General features: G+C 38.7%; 2 protein-coding genes across 6 annotated transcripts; one reads left to right on the top strand and one right to left on the bottom strand.

The window, feature by feature from the left end:
* Positions 1–15,209, top strand: LOC103705832 (histone acetyltransferase HAC1-like). Of its 4 annotated transcripts, none has more exons than XM_008789707.4 (17): positions 1–226; positions 2,028–2,232; positions 2,388–2,493; positions 2,989–3,271; positions 3,353–3,724; positions 3,841–5,261; positions 6,394–6,705; positions 6,795–7,073; positions 8,359–8,487; positions 8,626–8,826; positions 8,955–9,097; positions 9,177–9,468; positions 10,082–10,221; positions 12,477–12,555; positions 12,630–13,025; positions 14,331–14,542; positions 14,628–15,209. In XM_008789707.4, the coding sequence occupies exons 2-17, from the start codon at positions 2,045–2,047 to the stop codon at positions 14,737–14,739; spliced, it is 4,665 nt and encodes a 1,554-aa protein (XP_008787929.2). In that variant the 5' UTR covers positions 1–226; positions 2,028–2,044; the 3' UTR covers positions 14,740–15,209. The 4 variants fall into 4 exon arrangements, with proteins under 4 accessions (XP_008787929.2, XP_088567511.1, XP_088567510.1 ...); XM_088711385.1 differs by having other exon boundaries at positions 97–226; positions 2,711–3,271; XM_088711383.1 differs by lacking the exon at positions 1–226 and adding an exon at positions 256–395.
* Positions 15,210–21,459: 6,250 nt separating this feature from the next.
* Positions 21,460–23,498, bottom strand: LOC103705872 (uncharacterized). Of its 2 annotated transcripts, none has more exons than XM_039134394.2 (5): positions 22,684–23,494; positions 22,398–22,496; positions 22,155–22,220; positions 21,981–22,046; positions 21,460–21,905 (listed from the first exon to the last, which is right to left on the bottom strand). In XM_039134394.2, the coding sequence occupies exons 1-5, from the start codon at positions 23,185–23,187 to the stop codon at positions 21,783–21,785; spliced, it is 858 nt and encodes a 285-aa protein (XP_038990322.1). In that variant the 5' UTR covers positions 23,188–23,494; the 3' UTR covers positions 21,460–21,782. The 2 variants fall into 2 exon arrangements, 1 of the variants encoding a protein (XP_038990322.1); XR_005515228.3 differs by having other exon boundaries at positions 21,824–21,905; positions 21,981–22,062; positions 22,684–23,498.
* Positions 23,499–26,766: the final 3,268 nt, after the last annotated feature.

Here is a 26,766-nt window from a genome sequence, read left to right as displayed (position 1 = left end):
GTTCACGGCTCCTAAAGCTCCTCCCAGCGCCCCTGATTCCACGAATCCTAAAGCCGACCTCTATAAATATAACGCCGGCGCTTCCCGGGGCGTCCTACGCGAGAAGACCGGTTCGTTAAACCCTAAACCCCCACCCCTTCTCCTCCTCTAATCTCCGCGAAACTCTAATTCCGGTGTTGGGGAGAGGAATCTCGTTCTTAATTCGGTTCATGCCTACTCTTCTAAGGTATTTTGAAGATTAGCGTTCGTGGAATCATTTTTTTTTTAAATTCTTATCTGTTAAATTTCATGCTTTTGATTCTGATATTGTGCCTTGTTCGAATTCGTTATGGTTGCGGGATTTCACATTCGATTTCGCTCCAAAAACCGAACGATTCTGTTTACTTATTCAGCTGGTATGTTGTGCTTCCTATTCGTATAATCCTTAGTGGGCACTTCTGCTGAATTTTTCTGGATCTTGTAATGTGATAAAGTTTTGATTTTCTTTTTAATTTTTTACTTGTTTTCTAATTTGAACGGTTGAGATGCATATGGTAAGAGTTCTGAGTTTGGTATGATCTTGAATTTATCAAACTTGGAATGGTGGAAGAATGGGAGAGACTAAGTATCATGATATGTACCATTGGATTCTATCTGAACTTGAATCTGGAGAGTGTTGGAATAACGGGAGAGTCAAACTATAGAAAGCGTAGTTTTATTTGTTATTTTGATTATGTAAATGTATTTAGCGCTGGTTGCTAAGAAAATGGCTCAAGCCGGTTGATAACCCTAGAATCATGGTTCTACAGCCATGCATCATGATATAAGCTGTTCGATTGCTCCTGAATTTGAAATCAGAAAGCGCTGGAAAAATGGACCAATTGGAAAGTGCAGCAGTTTCACTGTTTGCATAGACACGAAATGAATACATCCTGTTTGGTTACTTTCAAGCGGAGAACCTCATTAGAGTAACTCTAGAATTTTGGATCTGATGGCAGTGTTTTGATGCCATAGTCCATTGAACACTGACTGAACTTCAGATGGGAGAGTGTTGTAAAAATAATACTGGGCGCTGTTCAAAAATTGAGAATAATGAAACCAACATGTGAATTGTCGCTTTTATAATTGTATATCATGGTGTTAGCTATTGGACTCAAATCTTCTAACCATAAAGTGTTGGAATAATGGGAGGGTCAAAATTTAATTTACTAATTGTTTTGATTTGCGATAAACATGCCACATAGATTGTTAGTAAAATAGTTAAACACAATTGGAATGACCCAAGAATTATGACTCCTATAGTCGCATCATAATGTAAGCCACTGAACGAAGCTTCAAACTGGAGAGTGTTGGAATGATGGAATAATTGAAAATTAGGTTTGCTAATATTTTCTGGTTTATAATTAATGTATCCACAATCTGTTGCATTTGAATAGTGAAGCTCAATTGGAATAACCCATTGATGATGGATTCTGTGGTGATGAGGGTAATTATTTGTAATTTGTATGAACAGTGGTTTGTTAAGTGCTCATCATCTTATAACATATTTTTGAAGAGAGAATGTGCCTCTTTATTAACAATTCCATGTGGACTGTTGATCATCACCATATCTGGTAGCGCTGCAGAAGTGTACTGCTCTGCAAGTAGGTTGATGTAACTTGTCATTATCATCAAGGATTTCCATCCCTGTCTGCTCTGGCAGTATTGTACCGGATAGAAGAGAAACCAGGTCCTAGGACACATCTGGGACCCTAGATCTATCTAGAATGGGTCAGTCCTGTACTGTGCAGGGATGGCTCCAGACAGTTGCATCCTAGAATTAGAAATGGCCTGGCTCCCAAGATTTCAATTTTTATTTTTTTATTTTTTTTGAACCGATTTGGGACTGCCCTGTTACCATTACTGGTCCAGCCTCAGACCAGGATAGACTCTGCTTATGGGACCTAAACCCTTGATTATAACATTGACTTTAGGAGTATGACCATCTTTACTAGTTTCATTAATTAAAAGAATGATCCAGATATGATACCATGAACTATGCATCTTAGGTGACAAGGCAGTTGTGATGGCTGAGATCTCGCATGGAAGGGCCTTGACACATTTTTCAGATCATCACAGTCAGAGCACGCCAGGTCCTGTCTTTCATCATAATGGCACCACGTTGCAACCTCTTCAGGTTGGAGGAGATATTCTGCATTTGCAGGATAGGAATCCTGATATGTCCACAGTACGTGCCATTATACGTGAGAAAATGTAAGTAGCCAAAACAGAATTGTCTAGTCAAGCATGAAAATGAAAAGAATTTTTTGTTTCTAAATTGTGGATAGCGGAATACTTTTTTAGTTGAAAGTTTGTACATTATGAATCTCACTACCATGCTTCAATCATTTGTTAATTGTATTTTGCAGCTTAAAATATTTAAGCCAGAAAGCAAACAGTTTTGCATGGGTGGAAAACAGAGAAAAACTTGCTCAAATTTTGGAGGAAAAACTTCTTGCAGAGGCTGATTCACAGGTTTGTCACAATTTAATCAGAATTTATACACCATGTCACACCTTTGTTTCTTTTCTTTGACTATGTCTTCATAAAATCTGCTAAACTTGACTAGCCACCCATCTGGAATCATGACACGCCCCTGTAGTATTGTTTCTGGGGTGATGGAATACTGCAACAGGGCGGGGGGAGGAGAGGCAGATCTTTGTTTCTGCATAACAGATTTTTCTTGTTTCAGGGTTTTATATGATTTTGAATATGATTAAACTGGCTAGCATCCTGAAAATGAAGCCAGAAGAAAACAGTTTTGACACACTGTAGACATAAGATGCAACTCACACAAAGCTAATTTTAGCTGATTGGAGTAAGATTTCATGGTCATGGTTATGCTTACAGCAGCGAGCAATAATCTTTGATTGCGTATTTTAGTTCATTCATTTAAAGTTTTGTAGTAATTAAGTCACTTGTTGCATCTTCTGGAATATGACAAATCAATGTTTGTTTCTATACATCCAGTTGCACCATATGAATCCGAGTATACTGGAAAATAGGCTGGATGATTTGCTCAGTGATGAAAGAAAAGATGCAGCTGGCCTTGTCTCTTCGTCATCAATAGGCTTAATGACTTGGAATACAGAAGTGCCACACAATATGGAAGCATCTTCTCCATCTCCTTTCTATAATAATTTTTTAAATACTGATTCTGGTAAAGGGGCATCTAACACAGTTCATAGTTCCTTACTGAACACCAATCTGTTTACCAGCTCAGTGCTTGACAATCGCTTATCTGCGTCTCACAGTGAGTTGAACAGAATAACAATTATTTTATTAAATTCTCAGTATTATTCTAACTTTGCAATCACAAAATTGATTTCTGCAGGATATCTACCTAATGAACACCATCGCATAGTTGCCAATGTTTCACTTGGTTGTGGCGGGAATGCTATATCGTGGCCAGAACGTATACCAGGATCTCACATTCCCCAACCAGTGTCCGTATCATCTAGACATGGTATTGGGGGTAGGCATTCCAATAATGATGCTGTGATGTCACCAGAGCAGTATACTGGAGGCCACAACAACCATCTATTAAATAGTAATGGTGATAAAACATGGTCCAGCATGTGTCAGATTCCTTCATATGGAATTGCTAATGAACTTCTCAATGCTGGACTTGCTCTTCCCATAAATGCTGTTGAAGCAAATGATGGAGCAGCAATATCTGAAGGATGCATGGAGTCCCATTTCTATGGTATGTTTCCAAGCAATCCATAGCTGGATTTCAATCAGATATGCAACAGTTAAAACCAATGAATTCTATCTGGAGTCTTCATATCTCTAATTTAATTTCTTGACTTGAGTTGCCAGGTGATATGCATGTGATGCCTGATAGGAAATCATCTTCTTCTGGAATGTCCTATATGCTTCCATCATCATTTGGTTTGAGTGGGAATTCTGAAATAATGAACCCGGCATGTATGCAATCTCAGTTGGCAGCAAACTCTGCAGGTGCGTATTCTCATTCAGATCTGCAGACTTTGCATCAGGTGCTACCAGTATCCCAAAGCCTTGTTCAATCATTTCATAGGGGTACTCAATCACATCCTTCACAACAGGGGCATCTACTTCAAAATAAGCAAGTAAATAAGGGCACCCAACAGTCCTGTCAATGGTCTCATCTGCCGCAAAAGCAATTTGATCAGCTTCAGCTTTTTCAAAAGGATCAGTATTTTCAGTCAGAAAGCTCTCTCAATGGACCAGTTCAGATGAACGGTTACATTTTACCAGGACAGTTGCCACTTCAACCTCTGATAGAACAGGATGTAACTGGGCAACAACTTCCCCAATCTTCTATCGAGAAACCTACAAGATTTCAGCTTTCTGCTTCTAATGGGGTTGCGGCTGACTGTCAATCTAAATTTGCACAAGGGGATGGGAAGTATCATAAGGTTCACAAAATTCTCCTTCTATACGAACATGTGATGACTTGTTCGGGTCAAGAAAAACAATGCAAAATTCATTCGTGCATGTTAATGAAACGGAACCTTAGCCACATTTTAAAGTGCAACGACATTCACTGTGCAATGCAATGCGTTAAATATAACAGATTGTTTGATCACTACAGAGAGTGCCGTGAAAATTCATGCCGCACTTGCAGTCCTGTTAGAATAAGATTGAAAACATTTTCACCGGATACAGTTAATGGTGCTATCACGGTGTTAAAGACTGCTTTTCCCACTGTTGGTACAATAGAGTATAAGCAACCTTCATTGAAACGGGCCAAGACAGAGGAGCCTTCTCTCTCTTATTCTAGGCAAAGTGAAACTTCTCAGTTGGTATCACCAGTCATGGGTTGCACCCAACAATCTCCCCAAGGGGTGCTTCAAGCATTCCATGATGCGAACATGTCTGTTAATAGTATCACTACAGGTACTGAGAGTGCAAGGCTGGTATCACAGACGTCGGCAACATCCTCACTGGAAAAACAGGCAAAATTTTGTGAGACCAATGTTGATGACCCTGAGGTGGCTGCTAAGGTACATTCTGGTGTTGAGCCTGTTAGTGCAGCACAGATTGTTTCTTGTTGTGAACAAGATGACATGGAGGTTCAGGTTGAGGCTGGTAAGGTTGAGCAGGAGGTGAAGAGTAAGGTTGCTACATCATCAGTTGTTGATGTGATTGGAACAAAGCTGATAAAGCCAAAGACAGAAGGTGTTTCACTACTTGATACATTCACTCCTGAACAAATTAGGGAGCATATCAGGAGTCTTGAGCAATGCATTGGTCGGGTAAGTTCTAAAATTCTGAAGCTAGATTAGTGTTCTACATGCTTGTGAGCTGGGGACTTTTTTTTTTCATTTCTAATTGTAGGTATTTTACTTAATTAGAACATCTCATGTTATAAATTTTATTTATAAGAACATCTCATGCTATAAATTTTATTTATTTGCTGCATCAGAAAGATGCATGGAAAGATTATAATCTACATTTACTTGTGATCATCAAATGACGGACAGAATTGGCTGTCAGAAGGATTTAAACAAGAGTTGACTGTTTAGGTCGAGCACGAAGGTGCATTAGTCTGTATCCAGTCAAAGACTTCTTAGATACTTGAACTTTGATTGGGATGATTTTAGTCTTATCCACAATGAGGTTGGCCTGATTAAACATTGATGGAAAATGCGTTCTTACTTTCTAACTCATTAAATCTCCATGGCAGATATAAATTATAACTCAAAAGTCTCTTGGTTTCCTTCTAGATTCCCTAGTGGTAGTAACCAAAGCGTCTTCTACCAAACAATAACAATTGCTCTTGCCAATCCACCACCATTATTTTTCTCTCATACAATAGCTAGCATTCTATGGCATCATTTTGAGCTAATTTTTTTTTGTCATTCTTGAAACCTACTTCGCATGATACATCAGGCATATTTTCAATGAGCTTAAAGACTCCAACAATTATCTGCAAGGACTTTCCATGATTGCAACTCTTAAATTTTAAGGTTTGTTTGCAATATTACATGCTAATAAAACAAAGATTTGAATATAAATAGTCTAAAATGTATGTTACACAATAGATATTTCCATAATATGTTATGGCTATAGCCTATAATGCATGTGCTCACCATGGTGCTTTTATGATTGCCATGAGTCCAGCTTGCCATCAAGAATATAAACTATAACCAAAACTAGAATATAGAGTTCCTCTCTATTGCTCAACTCCCTTCAACTTTTTCATGTTATCTAATTAATGGCTCTTGTTTTTGTTGATTTGTTGAGTGAAATACTTTCTTCATTTTTCCTGCATTTGTGCATGTAGAGTTTCCATGATGCTGTAGGCATTACTTCCATTTTGCTGGCTTTATGCTACTGTTTGTGCAATTCCTTGCATTTTTCACTATCCAGTTCATTTTCTTTCAGAGCAAAGCAAATGCAGAAAAAGTCGAAGGAGTGGAACGCCTAGCGGATCAGAACTTATGCAGCTTGTGTGGGATGGACAAGCTTCTTTTTGAACTGCCTTTTAGATATTGTGCATCATGTTCTAAGAAAATTAATCCTAAAAGAGTGTATTATTCTTTGAGAAATATCAATAACATGACATTTGGAAGTGATGTGAGGATCTCTTTTTGTAGCAAATGCTACAACAGTTCTGTTGAGAATGTTAAGGTTGGTGGAGAAGATATTCCAAAGTTTAAGCTGGAGAAGAAGTGGAATTATGCTGAAACTGAATGGGTAAGGGCCTCTCATTTTGTTATGCTAGAATTATTTGTTATTTGTATAAAATGCATCCCTAATGTTTTCTCTGTTAATGCATTCTTCAGTGGGTCCAATGTGATAAGTGCCAAGCTTGGCAACATCAAATATGTGTTCTTTTCAATGGCCAAAGGAAGGAAGCACGGCAAGCTGAGTACACTTGCCCAAATTGCTCCTTACGGGAAATAGAAAGCGGTGAACGAGAGCCCTTGCCACCAAGTGTGGTTCCTGGGGCAAAGGACTTGCCAACAACGATGCTGAGCGACCATATAGAGCAATGGCTTTGTAGGCGCCTTAAAGAAGAACGACAAGAAAGGGCAAATAATTTGGGGAAGAATTTTGATGAGGTAAGCGTTTACATCATATTGCTCCTTTATCATTTGCTATGGATCCACATTTTGCAGATACCTCCTCACATCCACTTGTTGCGACCCTTTGATGTGTTTATGGGTGAAATATGTATATGTAGGATATCAGGATGAATGTAAACAAAACTTCTAAAATTATCACAGTGGTTACTATTTGTTGCCTTTGCTACTGCAGGCTACCTTTGGATGCATATATTGATCATAACTTAGCTGCAGTTATTTTTTTTTAATTTTTTTTCGGTACTACGGCAGCTCACGTCAACCTGCCATGAGTTCTACCATCAGAGTCAAAAGGAATAAGAGTGCATAAAGGTGGGGGAGCGGAATCAGTCCCCGTAGCTGCAATTATTTAGTTCTGTATTTTTTTTGTGAAAAAAAGAGATTTGCTATTGGACATGTTTGATTGGTAGAAAATAAGGCCTTCCAATATTTGCTTTTGGTCTGGATCTTTTTGGTTGACGCCTAGAATGTTTCTACTACTTAGTCTCTCTCCCCTCTGCATGGTCATGCTAAGGATTAGGCTTAAAGAAGGTCCACCATGATATATTTGTCTAGTTGCAATGCCAGCTTGAATATTATATGGGTGACAAACAATACTGAATTACATTATAAATAAATTGCACTGTTAAAAATAATAAAATTATTGACTTACAATTAGAAGTTTTGAGATTTTAGTCAATTGAACATTCAACTGCTGCCTCATGTAGAACAGTGAACCTCACTGAAAGTGCGCAAAGAAGAACGCCCAGTAAGTAAAAACTATGCTGAGGTTTTCTATAGTCTAAGTTTCTCATCAAGATGAGCATTTCCAGGAATTTTTTCTTCCCTTTTCCTTTATGCAGTATAAACTTATGTTTTTAGGTTCTGAATGCAGTTGCAAAATAAATTGATGATCACTAATTCAGCTCTGTTTCTCAGGCTTATTGAAGTTTGTTGGGACCTCTGCTTAATATTAGTACTCTCATCTGCTCAAACTCTCAATGTTTAGTAAACTGTTATCACATAACATTCTCAAGATACGATGAAATATTATAAATAGAGCAATGGTTTCTGTTTAATAATTCAGCATTATGACTGCCATTGTCAGCTTCTGCAACCCACTGGATTTCTCACATTCTTAGATTGCATGACATGATGTGGGAACATATTTCTGAATTTGATATTATAATGCATGGACTGCACATATAAAATATCAACATGGTTCTGAAACCAAGAAATAGCGATAGTTGATTGGGGTTGATTGTAATTTATCTTATCATATCAGGTACCAGGAGCTGAGGGTCTTACTGTTAGAGTGGTGTCATCAGTTGACAAGAGATTAGAAGTGAAACGACATTTTCATGAGCTTTTTAAAGAAGAAAAGTACCCTGCAGAATTTCCTTACAAGTCGAAGGTGTAGATCCTAAAGCAGTTATCCTTGCATATGTTTTCCTTTTTGTGCAAGTTGCTATTGTTATCATGTAATTAGGATAGATTGATAGTGCTTATATAAGCCATGTGAAGCTTATTCTTTTTTTGTGTTCCTTTTCAGGCCATTCTATTGTTTCAGAAGATTGAAGGTGCAGATGTTTGTCTCTTTGGCATGTATGTTCAAGAATATGGATCTGAATGTGCATGCCCAAACCAAAGGCGTGTGTGCATTTCGTACATAGATTCTGTCAAATATTTTAGGCCTAAAATAACAGCTGTGACTGGAGAGGCACTACGAACCTTTGTTTATCATGAAATTTTGGTATGGATAGATTATACTGTGCAGCCTTGCAAATCTAGACTGTAACTCTTCTTTTATCCTTTCTATTAAAAGAGAAGCTTTTATGTGAGAAAGAAGGCTGATATGATCATATATTTCTCTTTTGTCAGATAGGGTATCTCGATTACTGCAAGAAACGAGGGTTTACTAGCTGCCATATTTGGGTTTGTCCATCTCTGAAGCGGGATGATTATATTCTTTACTGCCATCCTATGATACAGAAGATGCCTAAATCTGATAAACTTCGAGAATGGTGAGCCTTGGACATGTAAATCCTCATGCTTAGTTTTGTACTGTTCTGTTTGGCTTAATCTATTTCTGATCATCTTCAGGTACCAGACAATGATAAGGAAGGCTACAAAGCAGAATGTTGTTATGGAGCACAGCAATCTATATGACCAATTTTTTGTACCTGCCAGTGAATGTAAGGCCAAAGTTAGTGCAGTTCGTTTGCCATATTTTGATAGTGATTACTGGCCAGGAGAAGCAGACGTACTCCTCCAGAGAGAAGATGAGAGTGTTTCACAAAAGAAAGGGACTAAGGCAGCAATTGAAAGGGCGCTAAGGGCTGCCAGACGTGATTCTCCAATTGGAAATTCTAAGGATACTCTTCTAATGCACCAAGTAGTTTTTTTCCTTTAATCTTTGAGTTTCTTTTGTTATTACTTCAATTTACAGGTTCATGTCAAGTATGTTGTCTTAAATTTTGTTGGTTGTGGCTGTTGCTGAAGTCTTGTTTTTAGAGGTTTTCAACGTCAAATTTAGCTTATTCCCTCAAGGGTTGATATTGGTCTTAAATTATATAATGATTAATTTGTCTGCAAACACAAACAACGAGGCTTATCCACTTTCATTACACTAGCTTAGCAAGGGTTACATCATCTATCAGTCAAGCCTTTTCAAATCCTAACTTCTATTTAGGTCTTTCTCTGGTCTTCTCTTTCCATTTTGTGTGCACAAATCTGAGTCCACCTTTGTTGCCGTGGCTTCCTTTAGCTTCATGTTAGATTCTCATACCATTTCAGTTTGTACTCCATCACAGTATCTTTTTTCAGTGTCATTTCTTGCTAAATGTGCTTATTATTCATGACATCTGATTTTCTTTTTCTGAACTTGGAGGATATATTGCAATGGATTTCTGTTTCATATCTGTCCATATGATTTTGAGATTCTAACCAACTTCATATCTTCCTATTATTACTAATTACATACTATTACTACCTCATGTATTCATCAGCTTGGAGAAATCATCCGCCCCATGAAGGAAGACTTCATAATGGTCTATTTGCAGCATACTTGCAAGCATTGCTGTCAGCCTGTTGTGTCTGGGAAACAATGGGTTTGCACTGTTTGCAAGAACTTTCAACTTTGTGAACAGTAAGTATATTTTGTGTCCTTATGCTTTGCTCAAAAACAGAAGTTCCATGCTCTTGATTTCTTTTTAGCTATAGTGGATTTTTTTAAGGGAACTTTCACAAATGTAGGTTGTGATATTATCCATGGCTAGATATGTTTGTACAGTCTCTTGAGCCCAATCCTTTTAATTTTTGATATGATAAATGCCATTAATTTCTCTTTTGTTGCATTGGCCCACAAATGCAAGGTTTTGTTTGGATGTTTTAACGGAATTTTTGTGATCTTAAATAGTTTATTGCATGATTTAATAAAAATTCAAATTTTTGGGATGTAGTGTTCAACATTGACAATTGCATCAGCTTTCATACTTAACCCTGTGATTTGAAGGTAGACAAAAAAGATGAGAAATGGGGAGCCATGGGAAGCTGTTGGGAGTGAAAGCTAGGTCTGTGTGGAGTGGGGAGATTGTGATGGTAATTAGGTGCTTATGTGATAATCCTGCCTAGGAGTGGCTTTACTGTTAATCCTGAGCCTAGGTGTAGGGCTGGTTAATAGAGCTTAGATCATCAAGTGTAGTCATCAAACACTTGGCAATTCATCTTCTTTTTTAAGGATAAACCAAAGTCATCTACCGATTGTTTAAGAAGATGGTGTGGATCGGGATTCTTCAAGAGGGGTGTTTGAAGAGAATAGGTACACTTCGAAGCGGAAGGAGCAAACACAAGCCACAGTTAGTGCATATGCTGATACTTCTTCATTAAGATCAAGCAGAATAATGTTTTTTTAATGAACTAGAATAGGAGAAAACCTGGCCAAAATTGGGGTGAGGTTGGGGCTCAAATCTTGGTCATTGGAACCAACCTCCAGTGACTTTACCAACTGCACTAGTTGGCACCCTCATCAAGTAGAATAATGTTATGCACTACAATCAGGCCTGCCTCAAGAGTGCCTATAGTATCCTCAAGTTCAGAGACCTGTTCTATGCTTTTGTCAACATGGGATTTATTGACCTGGCTTCTTTTCATGATTATATTAATCCTTGTAGCTTTTTAATTCTGACTGGTGATCAATTTTTAAATATCTTTACTATATGCATTTTTTTTTCCTTTTCGATTTAGCTAGTGGCTGGCATGTGCTACGCACTTGGGATAAAGATGAGTAGCGATGATCCCATAGGTGAGAGAGATTTTTTCCTTTTTATATTATGTTATGACAGGGATTCTTTGGGAGATTAGGCACATTTTTGGGATTCAGAACTCTTTAAATTATTGAGTTCATTTGGACTAAGCTCCTTGCCAAGGTAGAAGCAAGAGCAAGAGAACATCTTTAGGGAGAAAAACATGGAAAAACAAAAATGGAATACCTATTGGTGGGAGGGACTTAGTTAATGGATATTGGGAGACTAGTAAAGATACGATATCATCCTTGCAAAAAGGAAAAAAAAGAATCAGCTACAAAAGGCCAGTCAAACAAAAGAAAAATCAAGTATTGAAAAGGTTCTCCCATTAAGCGGAGATGTGCCATCATAGTATAGTTTCTAATAAATTTTAGACTGGGAATAAACCACTAAAGGCAAAAAATGATTAACTTGGCAACATATCAGAGATTGACATTGAAGACTCAAAGATCAATAATAGGTTCAAAATCGTTCTTGGCATTTTGATGGAAATATTTATATAAAACAAGGGATTAATTGCAATATTTTGAGAACTCAATAGATTTTATGGATTAGCATAAAATCGTGAAACCACTTGCAAATAATTTGAGCACAACTTCTTCAATAAATCAAAGAATGTTGTTACTAGGCAATATAGTATGTTTTATTTTTGTATTTCTGTATATTGTGCGTGTCAAGTTAGGAATATCAATATTCATCTGGATGAACAAACGCGTGGCTGTGCTTGAGATGCTCAGAAACATTTCTATTGTTCATTATGAAAGTAACCCAACATTGTCTATATAAGAGAAGGATCATATTGCTAGGCATATTTCCTTATCTCTGACAAGGTTCATATCTTCTGTGCGGTTGCATGTTGGTACTTGGAAAAGTGAGGTACAGCATAGTACTTCCATTATGTAACTGATTAATTTCAAGATACATGATTAGACTTTATGTTTGGATGAGAAATTTAGAACTGTCACTGCTGAAATGCAGTTAAATTATACTGCACTAAGTTTTTATAACCTAGGGTAGAGATTGCACTCTTTCCATCTCTTTCGTCTGTATTTCAGGCTAATGTTTAACAGCTCTCATCACTGATTTTCATTTCATGCAGGTGCCACTGCATAGAGCAGAATCTTGAAAAGAAGGATAGGCACCCTGTTACTGCAAGGGAAAAGCACTCCTTTGAATTAGTGAGCACCTAAATGCTGTTGCATCTTGTAATTGCACCAGTTCTAGTTTTTCTTATTCTGTATGATTATTTCAGGTTGAGGTGGAAAAGGCTCGTCCAGATACAGATGATAAAGATGTAATAATACCGAGCGAATTTTTTGACACTAGAACTGTGTTTCTGAGTCTTTGTCAAGGCAACCAATACCAATTTGATACCCTCCGCCGGGCAAAGCATTCAACAATGATGATCCTCTATCACCTGCATACTCCTGCTGCACCTGCTCTTGCATCCTCATGCACTGTCTGTCATGGTGACATAGATACAGCTCGGAGCTGGCATTGCATGACCTGCCCTGATTATGATTTATGTGATTCTTGCTATCAGCGGGAAGGAGCTGCCTGCCATGTTCATAAATTGATAAGTCATGCCACCATGGCTGACAGTGGCAAGCTCCAGAAGAAAGGGGCTCAGAAGAAACTGGCTTTGCAGGTATTATCTTTATCTTATTATGTTGAAAACTTGAAATAAATCTGGTTTCCAAGATATAATCATAAGGCAGCCACCTGATTTGGTTTCCATGAGCAATGAACAAATTGGTTCTAAATAGGACTTTTTAATGGGCCTCTTGATCTGTTATTCTGCAACTTTCTTTTTTTAATAATTTTGATGCTTTAAACCCTTAAAGTGTTTCTTGTAGTTTTCAGATTTCAATGGTTCATCATTTGTGGAAACTAGCCCAAGTTATGCATTTTACCTAGATAAATTAGCTGATAATTGATATGCGCTTAGACCAAAATATAAGTATCCTCAATCCAAGTAAGACTGTGAGTTGAGCAAATATCGAAATACCTATATAATTCAAGCAGAGTCATTCGGATGTTTTTTTGGTATTTCCTGTTTGGAACATTTTGAAATTGGAATTCGTGAAGATTGAGTTTAGCAATAGTTTAACCAAAGGAAAATGTTTAGCTGTTGTATATTTGCATATGATGCATCTTAATACATTGTTTCTGATATACTCATGCATTTGTATGTCTTTGGTCAAACCTAAGTGTATATTGAGATATTGCTTTTGCGGATAAATAAGTGCATCCATTTCTTCTCATTCTCACCGAAGTTTTATGGAATTAAAGCCTCTGAGCTGCTGCTTTGAAACTTTGTAGATCTATTTAAAGAAACTTTGTCCAAAAAACTATTAAAGAAAATTAAAATAAAAATTGAATAATAACATAAATCTTAAAACCAATGTCTTCTAGTTTTCTAGTTTAGATGTTAAATATGTGCCCATGATATGATGTTATTGGCATGAACAGGGGGGTAGAAGCCCAATAGCGAATCAAAAGATATGCGTAACAAAAATGTACATGGACGTATTGTCACTGCTCATCCCTTCTGCTTAAAATCTACAGCCTGGGGGCCTTAGCCCCTGTTTCAAACCTTGCCTTATGCATACCTGACATGTAAAACTAATTTTCATTTAAAATCATTTTTATTTAACTAAAGAACAATTTCCCACGATCTGGGGAATGTGGTCAAGGAGAAAATCCAAAGGTGAAACTCTATTGCCCTTTCATATGCATAGAAGTGTTTGTGGTCTTGAATTTGTTGTTCAATCTCTTCAACAACCTGCTATTCCACTCTTTTTGAATGAGGTGTTAAACTTGTACTTTAGATAGATACTGGAAATTATTCTTGGAATGTCATCATATTAATACATTTGGTGTCATGGGAATTCCTCTTGTCTACTAAGACAGCTTTGTGTGGTCTCCTGACAATATACCTGTTTCTGAGCAGAATGTGCTTAATGTTTTGGTGCATGCCTCTGAATGCCCTGATCCTCATTGCTCATATCCATCTTGTTGCAAAATCAAACAACTCTTCCACCATAGTAGGGAATGCAAAACACATGCCAGTGGAGGTTGCATACCCTGCAACAAGGTTTGGTATCTTCTGCAAAAACATGCAAGTGTTTGCAAGAAGTTAGAATGCCGTGTGCCACGTTGCAAGTATGTGTGTTTTTCAGTTCCTGATTTGCTGCTTTCTCTTGAACTGTTTTCTGATGAACTGGGTGATGTTTTCCTGTAATTTTAGGCATCTGAAGGACTACATGAGGAAGAAACAACAGCAATCTGATTTTTGTCGGAGAGCCGCAAAGCAGAGAATTGGGCAGCAAGATGGTGAGACTTTTGAGAGCAGTGGTTGACCGGGTTCGCTGCTTAAAAGTTTTTGTAGCAACAAAGCTTTAAGGATCAAGGGCAGATTCCTGTAATTTTTTATTTGGCTTGAAATAGCCTAGTTTGTGTTTTCTAGATGGCTGAGGCAGGAGGGAAAGACATGCAGTAGTGACAGTCTCACCAGTCTCACCTGATGGCTGGAGTTACGGAGAGTGAGATAGCTTAAATTGAGGCTAAATTTCTGGGAGAGTGTTTAACCAGTTTTGCAGCTATCTTAATACAGCAATGAAACTTTTTCCATGGACTCAGAATCATAAGCCCCAAAGCGTGGGAATGAATGTAGAGGAAGAGACAAAAAGAAGTAGGTTTATACAGCAAATTGTACAAATTAGTTCTTATAGCACAGGTCATTGCATTATAGCATTCTTTTTGTATGACCAATAAATTGAAGGATTATTTATAGTAGTTAAATAAAAGGGGAAAAATATCATTTGCCACAGTTGGATCTTTCTCTGCCCTTTTTTGATTGTGGCCAGTCATTGTTGGACTTGGAAGTGATATTAAGAGGTAAAATTTTTCCTTTTCTGGTCGTTAAGAGTAAAGTGGATCTTTAAATTGTCAGGTTTTTTCCAGGGAAAGTTTCCGTCTTTGCAGTAGCTAGGACTCAGCCCTATTATATATATGCCTGATGAAGTTACGGTCTTGTCCTCTTGATGATTTCCATCTTCAGATGGATAAAAGGAATCTCAGATGGTATGAAGCTGACTCTTTCACCAGGGAAAAGATGATATATATATATATATATATATATATATATATTCATGTGAGAACAATGATGTGACGAGATCCCATTATGTGGTGTACACTTCGCATTTGTGGACATCATTCTTTTGGATGAAAATGTAAATTCACTGATGATGATGTTGTTCTTTATATTAAATTTTAATTGTTAATGTGGTGCATTTGCTGGCCTTAACCTAGGGTCTGGAATTTATTGTAATCAGTACTGTTTCAAGTAGTTATACATTGAACATGGTAAAAGAGAATTTGTACAAAGTAGAAATAGTGCATCTATTATTCTAAAGGCTTTCTTTCTATGAAGTTCTTTACTTGGTTCTATCTATGGAATTGATTATGTATTATAAATATATATCAATTATTCGAGGACTGACATATTTGCATTGTGTTCAGTCAATCTGGGATTATAAAGAATTATGGATTGAATCTGAATGCACTAATTATTGTGAACTATCTAACAGGAGAACTTGCTGGCCAGCAGGTTTAGAAAGTCCGCTCGAAGAAATATGCGGCATTCATTGTCATTTTGAAGATTTTAAGTTGACATCTGCAGCCTGCAGGGAAGCAAATGCTGCAGATTAACTTGCTAATTCAGGTAGAAAGTATAAGCAGAGTATGGTACCAAATGAGTTGCAGTACTTTGTAATTAGATTTGTATGGTCCATGGCGTGATGGTTATCCCAGATTTAAATAATTTTTTTATCCTTTTTGCAGCTTTCTGCCTGAATATTAAAAGAAAACTGAATAGTATATTTCTCCTTTTTTTTAACTTCCCTCTTTGTTTAATCATGCACCAGGGAATGTGGATTACGGAAGTCATGAAGTTTTTGATTAATAGGTTTTATAGAATTGTAATTAATATCTCTAATGTATTGTGTGTAACCAAACTTTCTTAATATATTAGCCAGTACAGATGTCATTGAAATATTTACTAATAAATTAAATCATTACTTGCTCCCATCCAAATAAATCAAGATCTTGATTTTTCTCATTGCGAGTCAGTGTGTGGGGATAGCTGAGATTTCATGGGAAAGTAAATAAATATAAAATAAATTCAAACCATGATCGATTAACCTGGCTTAATCTTTATAATGCGTTCCTGCTGAGGTCCAGGATCAAGAGCTCTGTGAGATCGCTTGCCCGAGAAGCTGGAATTTGACCACAGAATTTATTTCCAGCGAGCACAAGCCTCTTGAGGTGGACTAGCTTGCCGAGCTCTGGAGGCAGCTTTCCCGTTAATGAGTTCTCCACTGGAACCAGGGAGGGAGATTGGTAAGCTGGTCGAGGCTGCCTGGGATTTCTCCAATGAGGCCATGATTCGAGCAGAACTCCATGGTTTCCAAGCTCCGGGCAAGCTTCTCCCAGTTGCTGGATGGAATGATGGTGGGTTGATATGGGGAGAGAAGCATTTGAAGGAGGAGAGGCTGGCTCTTAGATGCTTGAGCTTGAAAAGTAGCGGACTGGCACTTGTGTGTTCGAGGAGCTGAGATTTGACGCCTTTTTCAACATTTCTCCTAACGTGTTTCACTGTCCTCTGAATCCAGCTCCCCTGCTGTCATCCCAGGAGTGTGAGCAAGACCTCTCCTCTGTCCCGAACTTTTTGCCACCATGTCAGCATGAGCTGAATCTCCTTGGATTTCCTCTTGGATATTTGAAGAATCCTTTGCTACACCATTTGGTGGTCATCATTCTTCTTCCTTAGCTCTCTCAAATCCTCTCTTCCCTTATGAAGCGACCATTTTGTAATCCTGCAATCCTCAAATCTCTTGCTTCGCACTTAACCAGCTTTTCCACTCTTCTTTTCTAAGTTTAAGATTCTCCTCCTCCTTGATCATCTGCTGCTTCTGCTGTAGCCTTCAAAATTCTCTAAGTTCAGTTCTAGACTTAACCAGCTCCGGCATCTCTCAGCCTAGCCGCTGCTTTTCCTCCTCCGACATCTTCTCATACATATTAGTAGATTCCCCCCACTTCTTCAAAGCCTTTGATTTTGTGTCGAGGTCTTTCTCCTTCTGCTTCAAGCTCGGCATTTTATTCTCCATAACCTGTTCTCTTTTAATAAGTTGTTCCTCTTTACAGTCAATTCCAATTTCTTCTTGCCCGCTGCTTCCAGTTTGCCTTTCATCTCTTCATCAAAAAACCTTCTCTTTTGCTCCAAGTCCAACTCGAACTCCTGTCTCTTGGAATTTAGAGTCGCATCCTGATCATCAAGGAGCTTTTGGAGTTCCACCTTCAGTGGCATAAATGAGAATGTCGAGCGGGCTTATCAAGTATAATAAATAAAGAGGAAGCTCACAACAACATACAATCTTCGCACAGTTCAGGATCAGAGACCCAAACCTGAACATCAAGGTTACGAGTAAGAAATAGATCTCATAGAATTAGACCTGACCAGATTGGATCCAAATGGACTCGATCTGACCTGAAAAAAATTAGTTCAAAGGACTAAGTGTAGCTACTTGAACTCAAACTGAATTTCTACTAGAAGGCACCGAACCCCACCAATTGCCACCAAGTAACTTGGTTAGGTTTGGATCTAAATCTCAGACTGAAGCCAATTCAGGTTGGAACTGGGTTAAGCAACTTCTTCTGTGCAAAAAAAGATATAGTGGCCACATAAGTATTCGCACATTCATTATGATCATCTATACACACATAACCACCGTTTTTTTATATTGCCGCCGACTGGAAGGCAAGCACTACATGGCTTTCATGCATGCTCCCTCCTTTAATTGTTATTTTAGTGCATTGCGTGTGATAGCTTTGGCTTGTGGAGGACAGTCAAGCTCCAACCATCATAATATGTCAAAGCTATGGCATGGTTGGGGAATCATAAATAATATCTACCAAATATAAAATAATCTGCATATTGTTTATCAAAAAAACTAAGAATAATCTTCATCTTATACCATAGAAATAGTAGAAAGTACATAAGCCGAGTATATATAACGCATGCTTGTATGCCATATTGCCCTTGAATAATCGAGAATTGTTCGATTATCCAAAAAAAAAAAAATTGTGATCTGCTCACAGATTGCTCATGATTAATTATAAAACATTTATGAACTATATAAATTAATCGCATTTGCATTACTGCTAATGGTGTTGTTTTTAATATTGTTTTGGCACTCTTGCCGCCCCCATGCTTCCATTGCAGTTCTGAAGATTGGTTGTCTATGATCTCTTTGTGTGTTCTTTTATTTATTTCAGCTGCAAATTTTTAGATGCAGGCAAGACTACTTTCTGTCTATCAAGCCATGCAAGGAGTGGCATTCGTTTAATAATTTTATGCATTCTAACTTTATGTTCTTCATGCACTTGTTTCCAGCTCCTACGATGATAAATGTAGGTCAATAAGTATGAAAGAATGATCGATCTTCTTTCACGATGCCAACCATGGGATCATACTTTACACAAATTTCAAAGTTGGCCACACTAGCTTGGCTTAACCATCCAACGACCTGGCACTCTCATCCATCTGCTGAGCCTTATAGGTTTGAAGAACCATTGCCACCACACTGTAGAATTTTCCTTTCTATTAGAATTAAACTAATCTTGACGTAGAGCAACAAGATCTGACCAGTATATGCATGCACTTAACTATTCCGACAGGATATCAATCATTGGCCATAAACAAATGTTATGGGCTAAAATCTTTCAATGCCTTTGCCTCTTTTGAGCCCCACAGAAGCGCAGCACGTCAATCCTAGCGTGATTAGAAAATTGACACCCTAGAATTCCACATTGCCCCCTGCATGCAGATGCAATAAAATAGACCAAGATGGCATAATTCAAGAGTCAAGTGATGATCATATAATGATAGCAATTTAGAGTTCCCCGATCATCATCATCTCGATTGACACTATGGAGAGACGAGCATCGATCGGGATGCTATGAGCCATTTGACCAGTTGATCGGATGGTTGGGAGCGATGGGCGAGGAGAAATGGCACCCCCTCATCAATGGCATGCTTTTGTGTTTGTGACTGCCTGACTGGGGACTAGGTTGCTGTTGGACTCTGGGTTGGGGGAGGAGAATTGACTCCCCGGGAGATGAGGGTTTAGCATGTGAGTCTCATGCAAAGCTCGACATACATATGCATGGTAGGTGTGAGTGATTCAAAGGCTTTGGCAAGACAACCTGGGCGAAGGTTCCACCAACTTTCTTCTCCTCGTAGCTTTTGATCATAGTCTTTGGGTGCTTGGCGTCCCAATTTCTCATTACCATTTCTCTGCAAGTATATTAATTCTGCAAATTTTGTCCTACGTGCGTTGGTTGACGAATTATGAAGCTCCACTATATGGACTACATGCAGTTATAGACTAATGTGATCAAACTAGTCATATATATTTGCAGTAGCATTCCACCAACCTTCCTTCTGGGGATGCTGATAAAAGTCATCGGGTGCTTGCTTCAATTTCTCATCATTTAATTTTGATGTCATACGGTGTTCATTTCGTATATTTTTATCATTATCGCTATCATTGCACGTAGTTATAGCTCTCCAGCTAAAAAAATGACTAGAAGATCTAATAACATGAATTCATATTTAAGTGGGTATTGATTGATCTATCCATCGCAATGCATGTCCCTAACTCATGAAATCTACTTTAAGCAAGTTTCTAGTTAACAGTTCAGAGTAAAGTCGAGAACTCAGATCATATAACTGAGTTGGACACCCTTGAGCGCGCACCTGGCTAATCAGTCTGTTGCTTGATTTCCTTCTCGGAAAAATATTTTTTCTCATTTTCAGAATCACCTGAGTTGGAAATGGTGAGTCAAAGTTAACATTTTATCCTGCTTACGGACAAGGATGGCAAAGAATTTGCCGTGTAGAGCATTGCCATCTGAAAAAAATCAAGCTATATGTAATTGATTGGTAGTGTAAATAAGAAACAAGACTGCAGACATGATCATTAGTCTAAATAAAAATTTCGAAAGACTGTTCTTTTTTGTTTTAACCCTTATATATACAGTTTCACTCAGCTTTCCTTGCATTTAACCCTAATCATTGGAAGTTGAGCCTCTGGTTTCCTAGTTGTTAATAGAATTCTTATACTGACACTATAAAGACCTCCGACTAGAACTAAATTCTAGGAAACAATACAAGGAATAGTAGCGTGTATCTTCATTTTTGTTTGCGTTTTATTAATTGATGGTTTTAAGTAACAGCTGCTAGCCGCATCATATAACAGTCGTAGTGGATATAGTTCGATAATCTTATAATACGAAGAACTCAATTATATCAAATCTTCATGCTAAAATTCTCAGCTGTTAGCTATTATAAGTTTGTTATACGCTGTTATAAAGGCTAATAAAGTGATCAATTGCAAATATGAATAATGTGTGAAGAATTTGAGATGCTTGAGACTTTCAGTTTATTCCCAGTGGATTTCTGGGGGCGATTGAGTTGGGAATGTTTTGGTATTGAGGCACATTGAGCTAATACGGATTAGCTCTACTACGAAGAGATTGTAAGGCTAATTAATGTACCCAATTTTCAATAGCTTCTTGTCATGGCCCTGCATCCATGTTTGTATCTATTTTAAATGGTGGTTGTATATTTTAAAACAAGCTGTCTGTCTTGCTCAACTTTCTCTCGTAACCTGCCATTGTGTTGAATACTAATCACTAGATTGGCTGTCAAATGATCTATGAAATAGGTTTATATTTAAGTACATGCAAGTGCTCTGGCATTTTTGCGAACCAAGGTTTCCTAAACAAAGCTCTATGTGATTATCAGTACACTGGATTAGCTGTAATCTCGAAAGATGGGAGTAAATGGAGTGAGTTGCTGTCTCGTGTACCATATCATTGATGCTTCAAAATATAAAACTCACCATTCAAATAATTTGAATCCGTATACCTTTAATTTCCCAAGAGATATTTATCTTCAAGAAAATTCTCAGGAGATATATATTAGATCTCAAAATATATAGAAAGTACTGCATATATTGAACAAGGGGAAAAAAATTAGGACTTTTTTTTTTTTGGTATTCCTCAGTCGCACATAACTCAAAACTAGCTCCTCTCTGAAATCGTTGAGGTTCAGTTCAAAGCAGTTCCATTACATCAAAAAAATATTACATAAACTTAAGAAAGAGGGCGCCTCAACAATGAAAGGACGTAAAAACCCTATTCTTTTTTTGTCGTCAGCACTAAGCTCCAAAGCATGCATTTATATTTTCTTGGCATGTGGAGGTTCCCTTTTTTTTTATTTCTTCTGGTGAGGTCCTCTTCTCTTGCGTCTTCTTGACTTCTTCCTGTGAACGGTCTATTACTCGGAGCTAGAGTTCCTATTTCTGTGAGAAGACAAGATGGCATCGATGGCATCCTTCACTTGAGACACATCTGGTGCTTTCCCACCTTGTGCTGGCCAGAACTCATCAGTTGCCAGCACCTATATTAAAAATCAAAGTACTTAGTCTAATGATTTCAAAAATCATACCATTCTCAACTCAGTTTTGTCGATTACCTTCACTTGCAATTGGAGGAACTTAACATAGGTAATGGCTTTCTCTAGCATAGTAACCAAATCAACCTACGGTGAAGAGGTGCTGAAATTTTATTAGTGATGAGATAGGTCATGAAGCCGATGAAATGATTGCGCAAATTGAAATTGTCAAGGAAGATGAGGAGCAAGGTGCACCTTCGAGCCATTGGGCACTAGATCTTGTAGAATCTTGAGCCGTTCGCTGATCCGCTCCCGCCGGTTCTGCACCATGAAATCATCTCTTAATGGAATTTTTCCTACAGTTTGGATGAGGTGCTACTAATTTGATTCTATCCGTATCTATAGTGGAGACATTATAACAACTCATGTATGTAGAAGCTACGGCCCAAAGACTGCATGCCATCCATTTCTGAGGTATTGCATGGTAAGATAACACACCTTCGCTGCAATACTCTGGGGATCCTTGGATGGACCAGGCTTGGCCTTTGTTTTCCTCGTGTTGCCACAGTGCTTCTTGGAGGCTTGCGAATCACCACCCTGAAACAATAACCACGACTGACTTAGAATCTAAACAATGTTTTCTCGTTCATTTGCGAAGCATTAACATGAATTGCTCTAAAATGACCATGAATTCAGTTCATGTCATCTTGCTTCACTCTTCGAATTCTCTGAAAACACTATCGAGCACGATGCAACTCTCAAAAAAAAAAAAGGATCAAAGTACCGTGTAAGGGCGCTTTTGGATGCCATTCTCTTGCTCAGCATTCTCTTGAAGACCATCGTCAGCAGCCAAACCCCGGTATAGCAGCCCGAACTGCTCCTTGCCGGGTCCTTCTTGATCAATGTTTTGGTAGTCACTGCAGAGTGCCGTATCCCCTTGCTCAAAGCTAAGCACCGAAGAGCCCGAGCATGCCCAATGGTCGGCCGCTGCCTTGAAGTTGACGACGGAACGGGCCTCTAGAAGCGAAGCGTCCACTGGCCCGAACACGAAGCTACCGCTCGAGGAGTTGCTGGGATCGGACGACATAGGAACAAGATCCCCAGAGTAGCTCCCAGGGGACTCCGAGCCTTCTCCATCTTCAAGCACCGCGCTGTTGTGGCCCTTGTAGCTGAACACCTGAAGCGAAGAAGGATCCAACCCTTGAAGGGAGGGCCCTCCTCCATGCGCTTTCCCGTAGAGTGAACGGGTTTGCGAGCCTTCTAGTGTTCGCTCCTTGGCGAGGGCCATGGAGAGAGAAAGAGGAAGAACCAACAAGCTAATAAGGATAGACCAGACGAAAGGTGGAAGAAACTAGGGGAGCAACTCCTTAGTCTTTGGGAGATGTCATGTGATTCTTAATTATGCATGGAATAGGACTCTCGCCTCATATATTGCTACTTGTGAGCTTAGATCCATATAAAGACCTTAAAGTATTTATAATACTAGCATGGCGTGAGGCACTTGGCATTTATTTTTTGTGAGGAGTTGTTAGCTGGCATGAATGAATGAAACGAAAAGAGAGGAGAGGACTGCGGAGAGAAGGAAATTAAGATGGGAAGAGAGCGGTGCAGCAGAAGGGTCGCCGGATCTCTCGCATTCCCACGTCTGAGATTCCCATATAAGCGTTCCCTCTCACTTCCTTATCCACGAGCACGTGGCCTTGGAATTCCATTTCGATTTCTTTTTTCCGGGCATCTACTAATTACCTTATGACCCGTTAGATCCTAGACAAGATATTGAAGAGCTTTGAATAAAGGAAATTTATATTTGTTTGTCGCACTAGTATAGAATAGAAATGGGAAATCAGGATGCATGCTTACTGGTCGATCCCATTTTCATTATGTCAGGCCTATGAGCTTCCAATTCATAGGTCATATCTTCCATCTAAGCTATGGCTTAAATACTTTACAGCTAAATGTAATTTCTTTACCACTGTGGTCATTCTGGAAGTTGAATTGTGATTCAGCTCATAACTTGAGCTGCTTCTTTTTTGTGACTCCTGTCATCCTAACTCCACATTTTCATCACAAATATATATGACCTAGCCTAGCTAATTGGGCACCCATGAGTTTTGCACTGATAAAGAATGCTCGGGTGAATGTATATTGATGCCATAAAAGATAGGGACAAAAATAGTACAAATAATAAAAAAAAAAGCATGGTTATAGTACTAGGGTTGCCAAAGTCGTCTAGATCTAGTAGTACAGGCATATCATACCAACTGGCTAGGAATTGGGATAGTTTGGCCTTTTGATCTAATTCTAGGACTGAACTAGGCCACATTGAGTTGAACCAACTAGTTTCACTAGTTTTGAGCAGTTTTGGAGAGTCAATGATGGAACCAGCTCCTCTCCTATAAGTTGGCTTAATTCCAACCCTAGGTGATGTCTCTCCTTACCTCTCTCTCTATCTGTCTATCTCTAGCTTACAAGTATGTAGCCTCGCTAATCCCTTCAACCTCTTTGACTGACCCTGCTAACCCTATCGAGCTCACCTGACACTTATATCATCAAATGGCCATCATTTGCCCGGGCTTCATCGACCTCGCCTTTTGATGACTTCCAGGCCCTTCATCATGCTAAGAGGATCTACAATCTGATTGTCGATTCATCCACTACCTACACATCTAGTGGATTATAGATTTAATGATTCTCCGCCAAATTCGCTTTTGAGTACAAAATTAGATTTACATTAGGGATAAAACATTATTGACTCGGACCTCATGTCTTGATAATTCAAAATGATTGGGCTTGCCAGGAGGAACCATCCTCCCTTTGGCGAGAGCCGCATCTCACATACCTCAATCAGCTAGTTTTTTATGTTGTTTTTCTACTTGTACTGCAATTCTGATCTCATGCAACTAGAATGACTAGCAACCAAGCACTCTCTGCATATATGTTTGCCATCGCACATATGATTGATTAATTGCAAAGCACTACGGCTCGAACCGTTTTTGGAACCACCTCAAATTCTTTATTAACTGCTATAGGATCCGCCCCAAAGTCTTCATTATTGTACTATTATAATAGAAACCTAATTTCCTTTCCACAGGGCACATAAACCCTATTCCATCAATACCCAAACCACTCCACACATTGGGATGTAACAATTTCTTGTAATAACGCACAGGCTGCTTGGGCAGCTGGTCCAAATTAGATCTCTTCATTCGAATTAGGCTCTCATGTATCAAGAAGTTGCATTCCTTGTTTTCTAGGCAATGCGCTCCAAGAAAGACATCTAAGCATAATCTGGATTCCGAATGCATCTCACCATATATCTATGGTAGCAGTAATCTTACCCCCTTAATTTCAACATATTTCTGCATTTGGTTGGGCCATCAAATGGTCCACTGGATGCTACGTGCGTTTCATATGGGCCAGGTCTCAAGTACAGCACAAACATGTATGAGTTCTGTGTACAAATCCGTCCTGCGCCAGATGCAGCATAGCACTGTGCATGCGAAGATGAGAGACCAGAGTGAAGGGACAAGGGCTGTATCTACGTTTCACCTTCCTTCGCAATGGCTGATTCAATGGTCGACGTCGTGAAAGAGAGGACTACCGATCATTCTTTCGCACCAAAGATACAACCCGAACCCAGCGATAAGAACATACGAAAACTGGCTTCTCCCTCCCCTGTATCAGAAATACAGGGTGATGTTTTGTGCACCAATCTACCTAACCCGGAACATCATGCGCATCTTCTTTTTTTGGTTTTCAATTTAGTCAAAGTAATTAAATCGCAAAAGTATCCTGCTATGGTGCTCAGGACATCTTGCACCACCTGGTTGGAAGCTTCGAAGCATTGCATGCTTAAACCTGGGAATCAAATTATGGCACGCTGATAGATATGATAGCTACAGGACTCGGTGCTTTCCAGGCGCGAGGGGCTGCATCGCCTGGGCGGGCATCTCACCACAATCTCACTCTGCCGCCTGTCCACCAACTTGGGACATCCAGTGGCAACCTTCAATTGGCTCCACCGAAATATTGTTGGAAAAAAGCTTGGGTTGTTGCGAGGTGAGATAGCTCACATCCGTTCTTGTTTTAAAATGCCAAAGAATGAACGGCTTTTTAGATATGGGTACAACTCTAGATTCGAGTAGATTAATTAAGACGCATGTTGTTGCCCACTATCTTCCAACTTTCCGTGTTTTGATTGATTGAAATCCTCCCGCTGGATCCGTTTCTAAACTCTAGAGCTTGGCTTAGCTAATTAAGGCAGGCAGCAGCCTAACAACTAGCGCTTAAGAAAGGATAGTGCTCAAGATACTCTAGGGATTGAACTTTAGTTACAGCTGCTTTTTTTTTTTTTTTGCTATAGTGGATGACTGATATAAATCTAGTGTAAATACCTCAAAAAAAAAAAATCAGAAAGTAACAAGTCTCAAAAGGCTCTAAACAGCAAGTTTCAACTGTTTTCACTGGTTGAAATGTGGTACTGCAATGGGCACCAATTCAGGGCACATAAAAAGTTCTTATGCTAATCTGGTAATACACCGAGATTCAAAGAGCACCATCAAACCAATTGATTTGGTTGTTCACTCACCACAATCTATCCAGTTAGGCCTTGTTAATCAATGATGGGTGACTCGTTATATGGTAATATCCATCTTCCTACTAATGACCTTATTTTGGAGTGATAGAATTTACTTGCACGGAGATTGGACAGCAAATAGGTGACTAAATAAACCATCCATTTATTACCATGGATAGACAGCTAGGGCAATGAGTCAGCAACACTATGTCTTCGGGATGCAAATCGATTCCTTGTTTTGAATTTTCATCTCCATACTGATAGTGCAAATCCACATATTGACAATTTCCG

The sequence above is a fragment of the Phoenix dactylifera genome, chromosome 15 (assembly GCF_051530095.1).
Source record: "Phoenix dactylifera cultivar Ajwa chromosome 15, Ajwa_hap1_PhDact_Kaust_v1.1, whole genome shotgun sequence".
Classification (NCBI taxonomy): Eukaryota; Viridiplantae; Streptophyta; class Magnoliopsida; order Arecales; family Arecaceae; genus Phoenix; species Phoenix dactylifera.
This window is presented reverse-complemented; position numbering and strand designations above follow the sequence as displayed.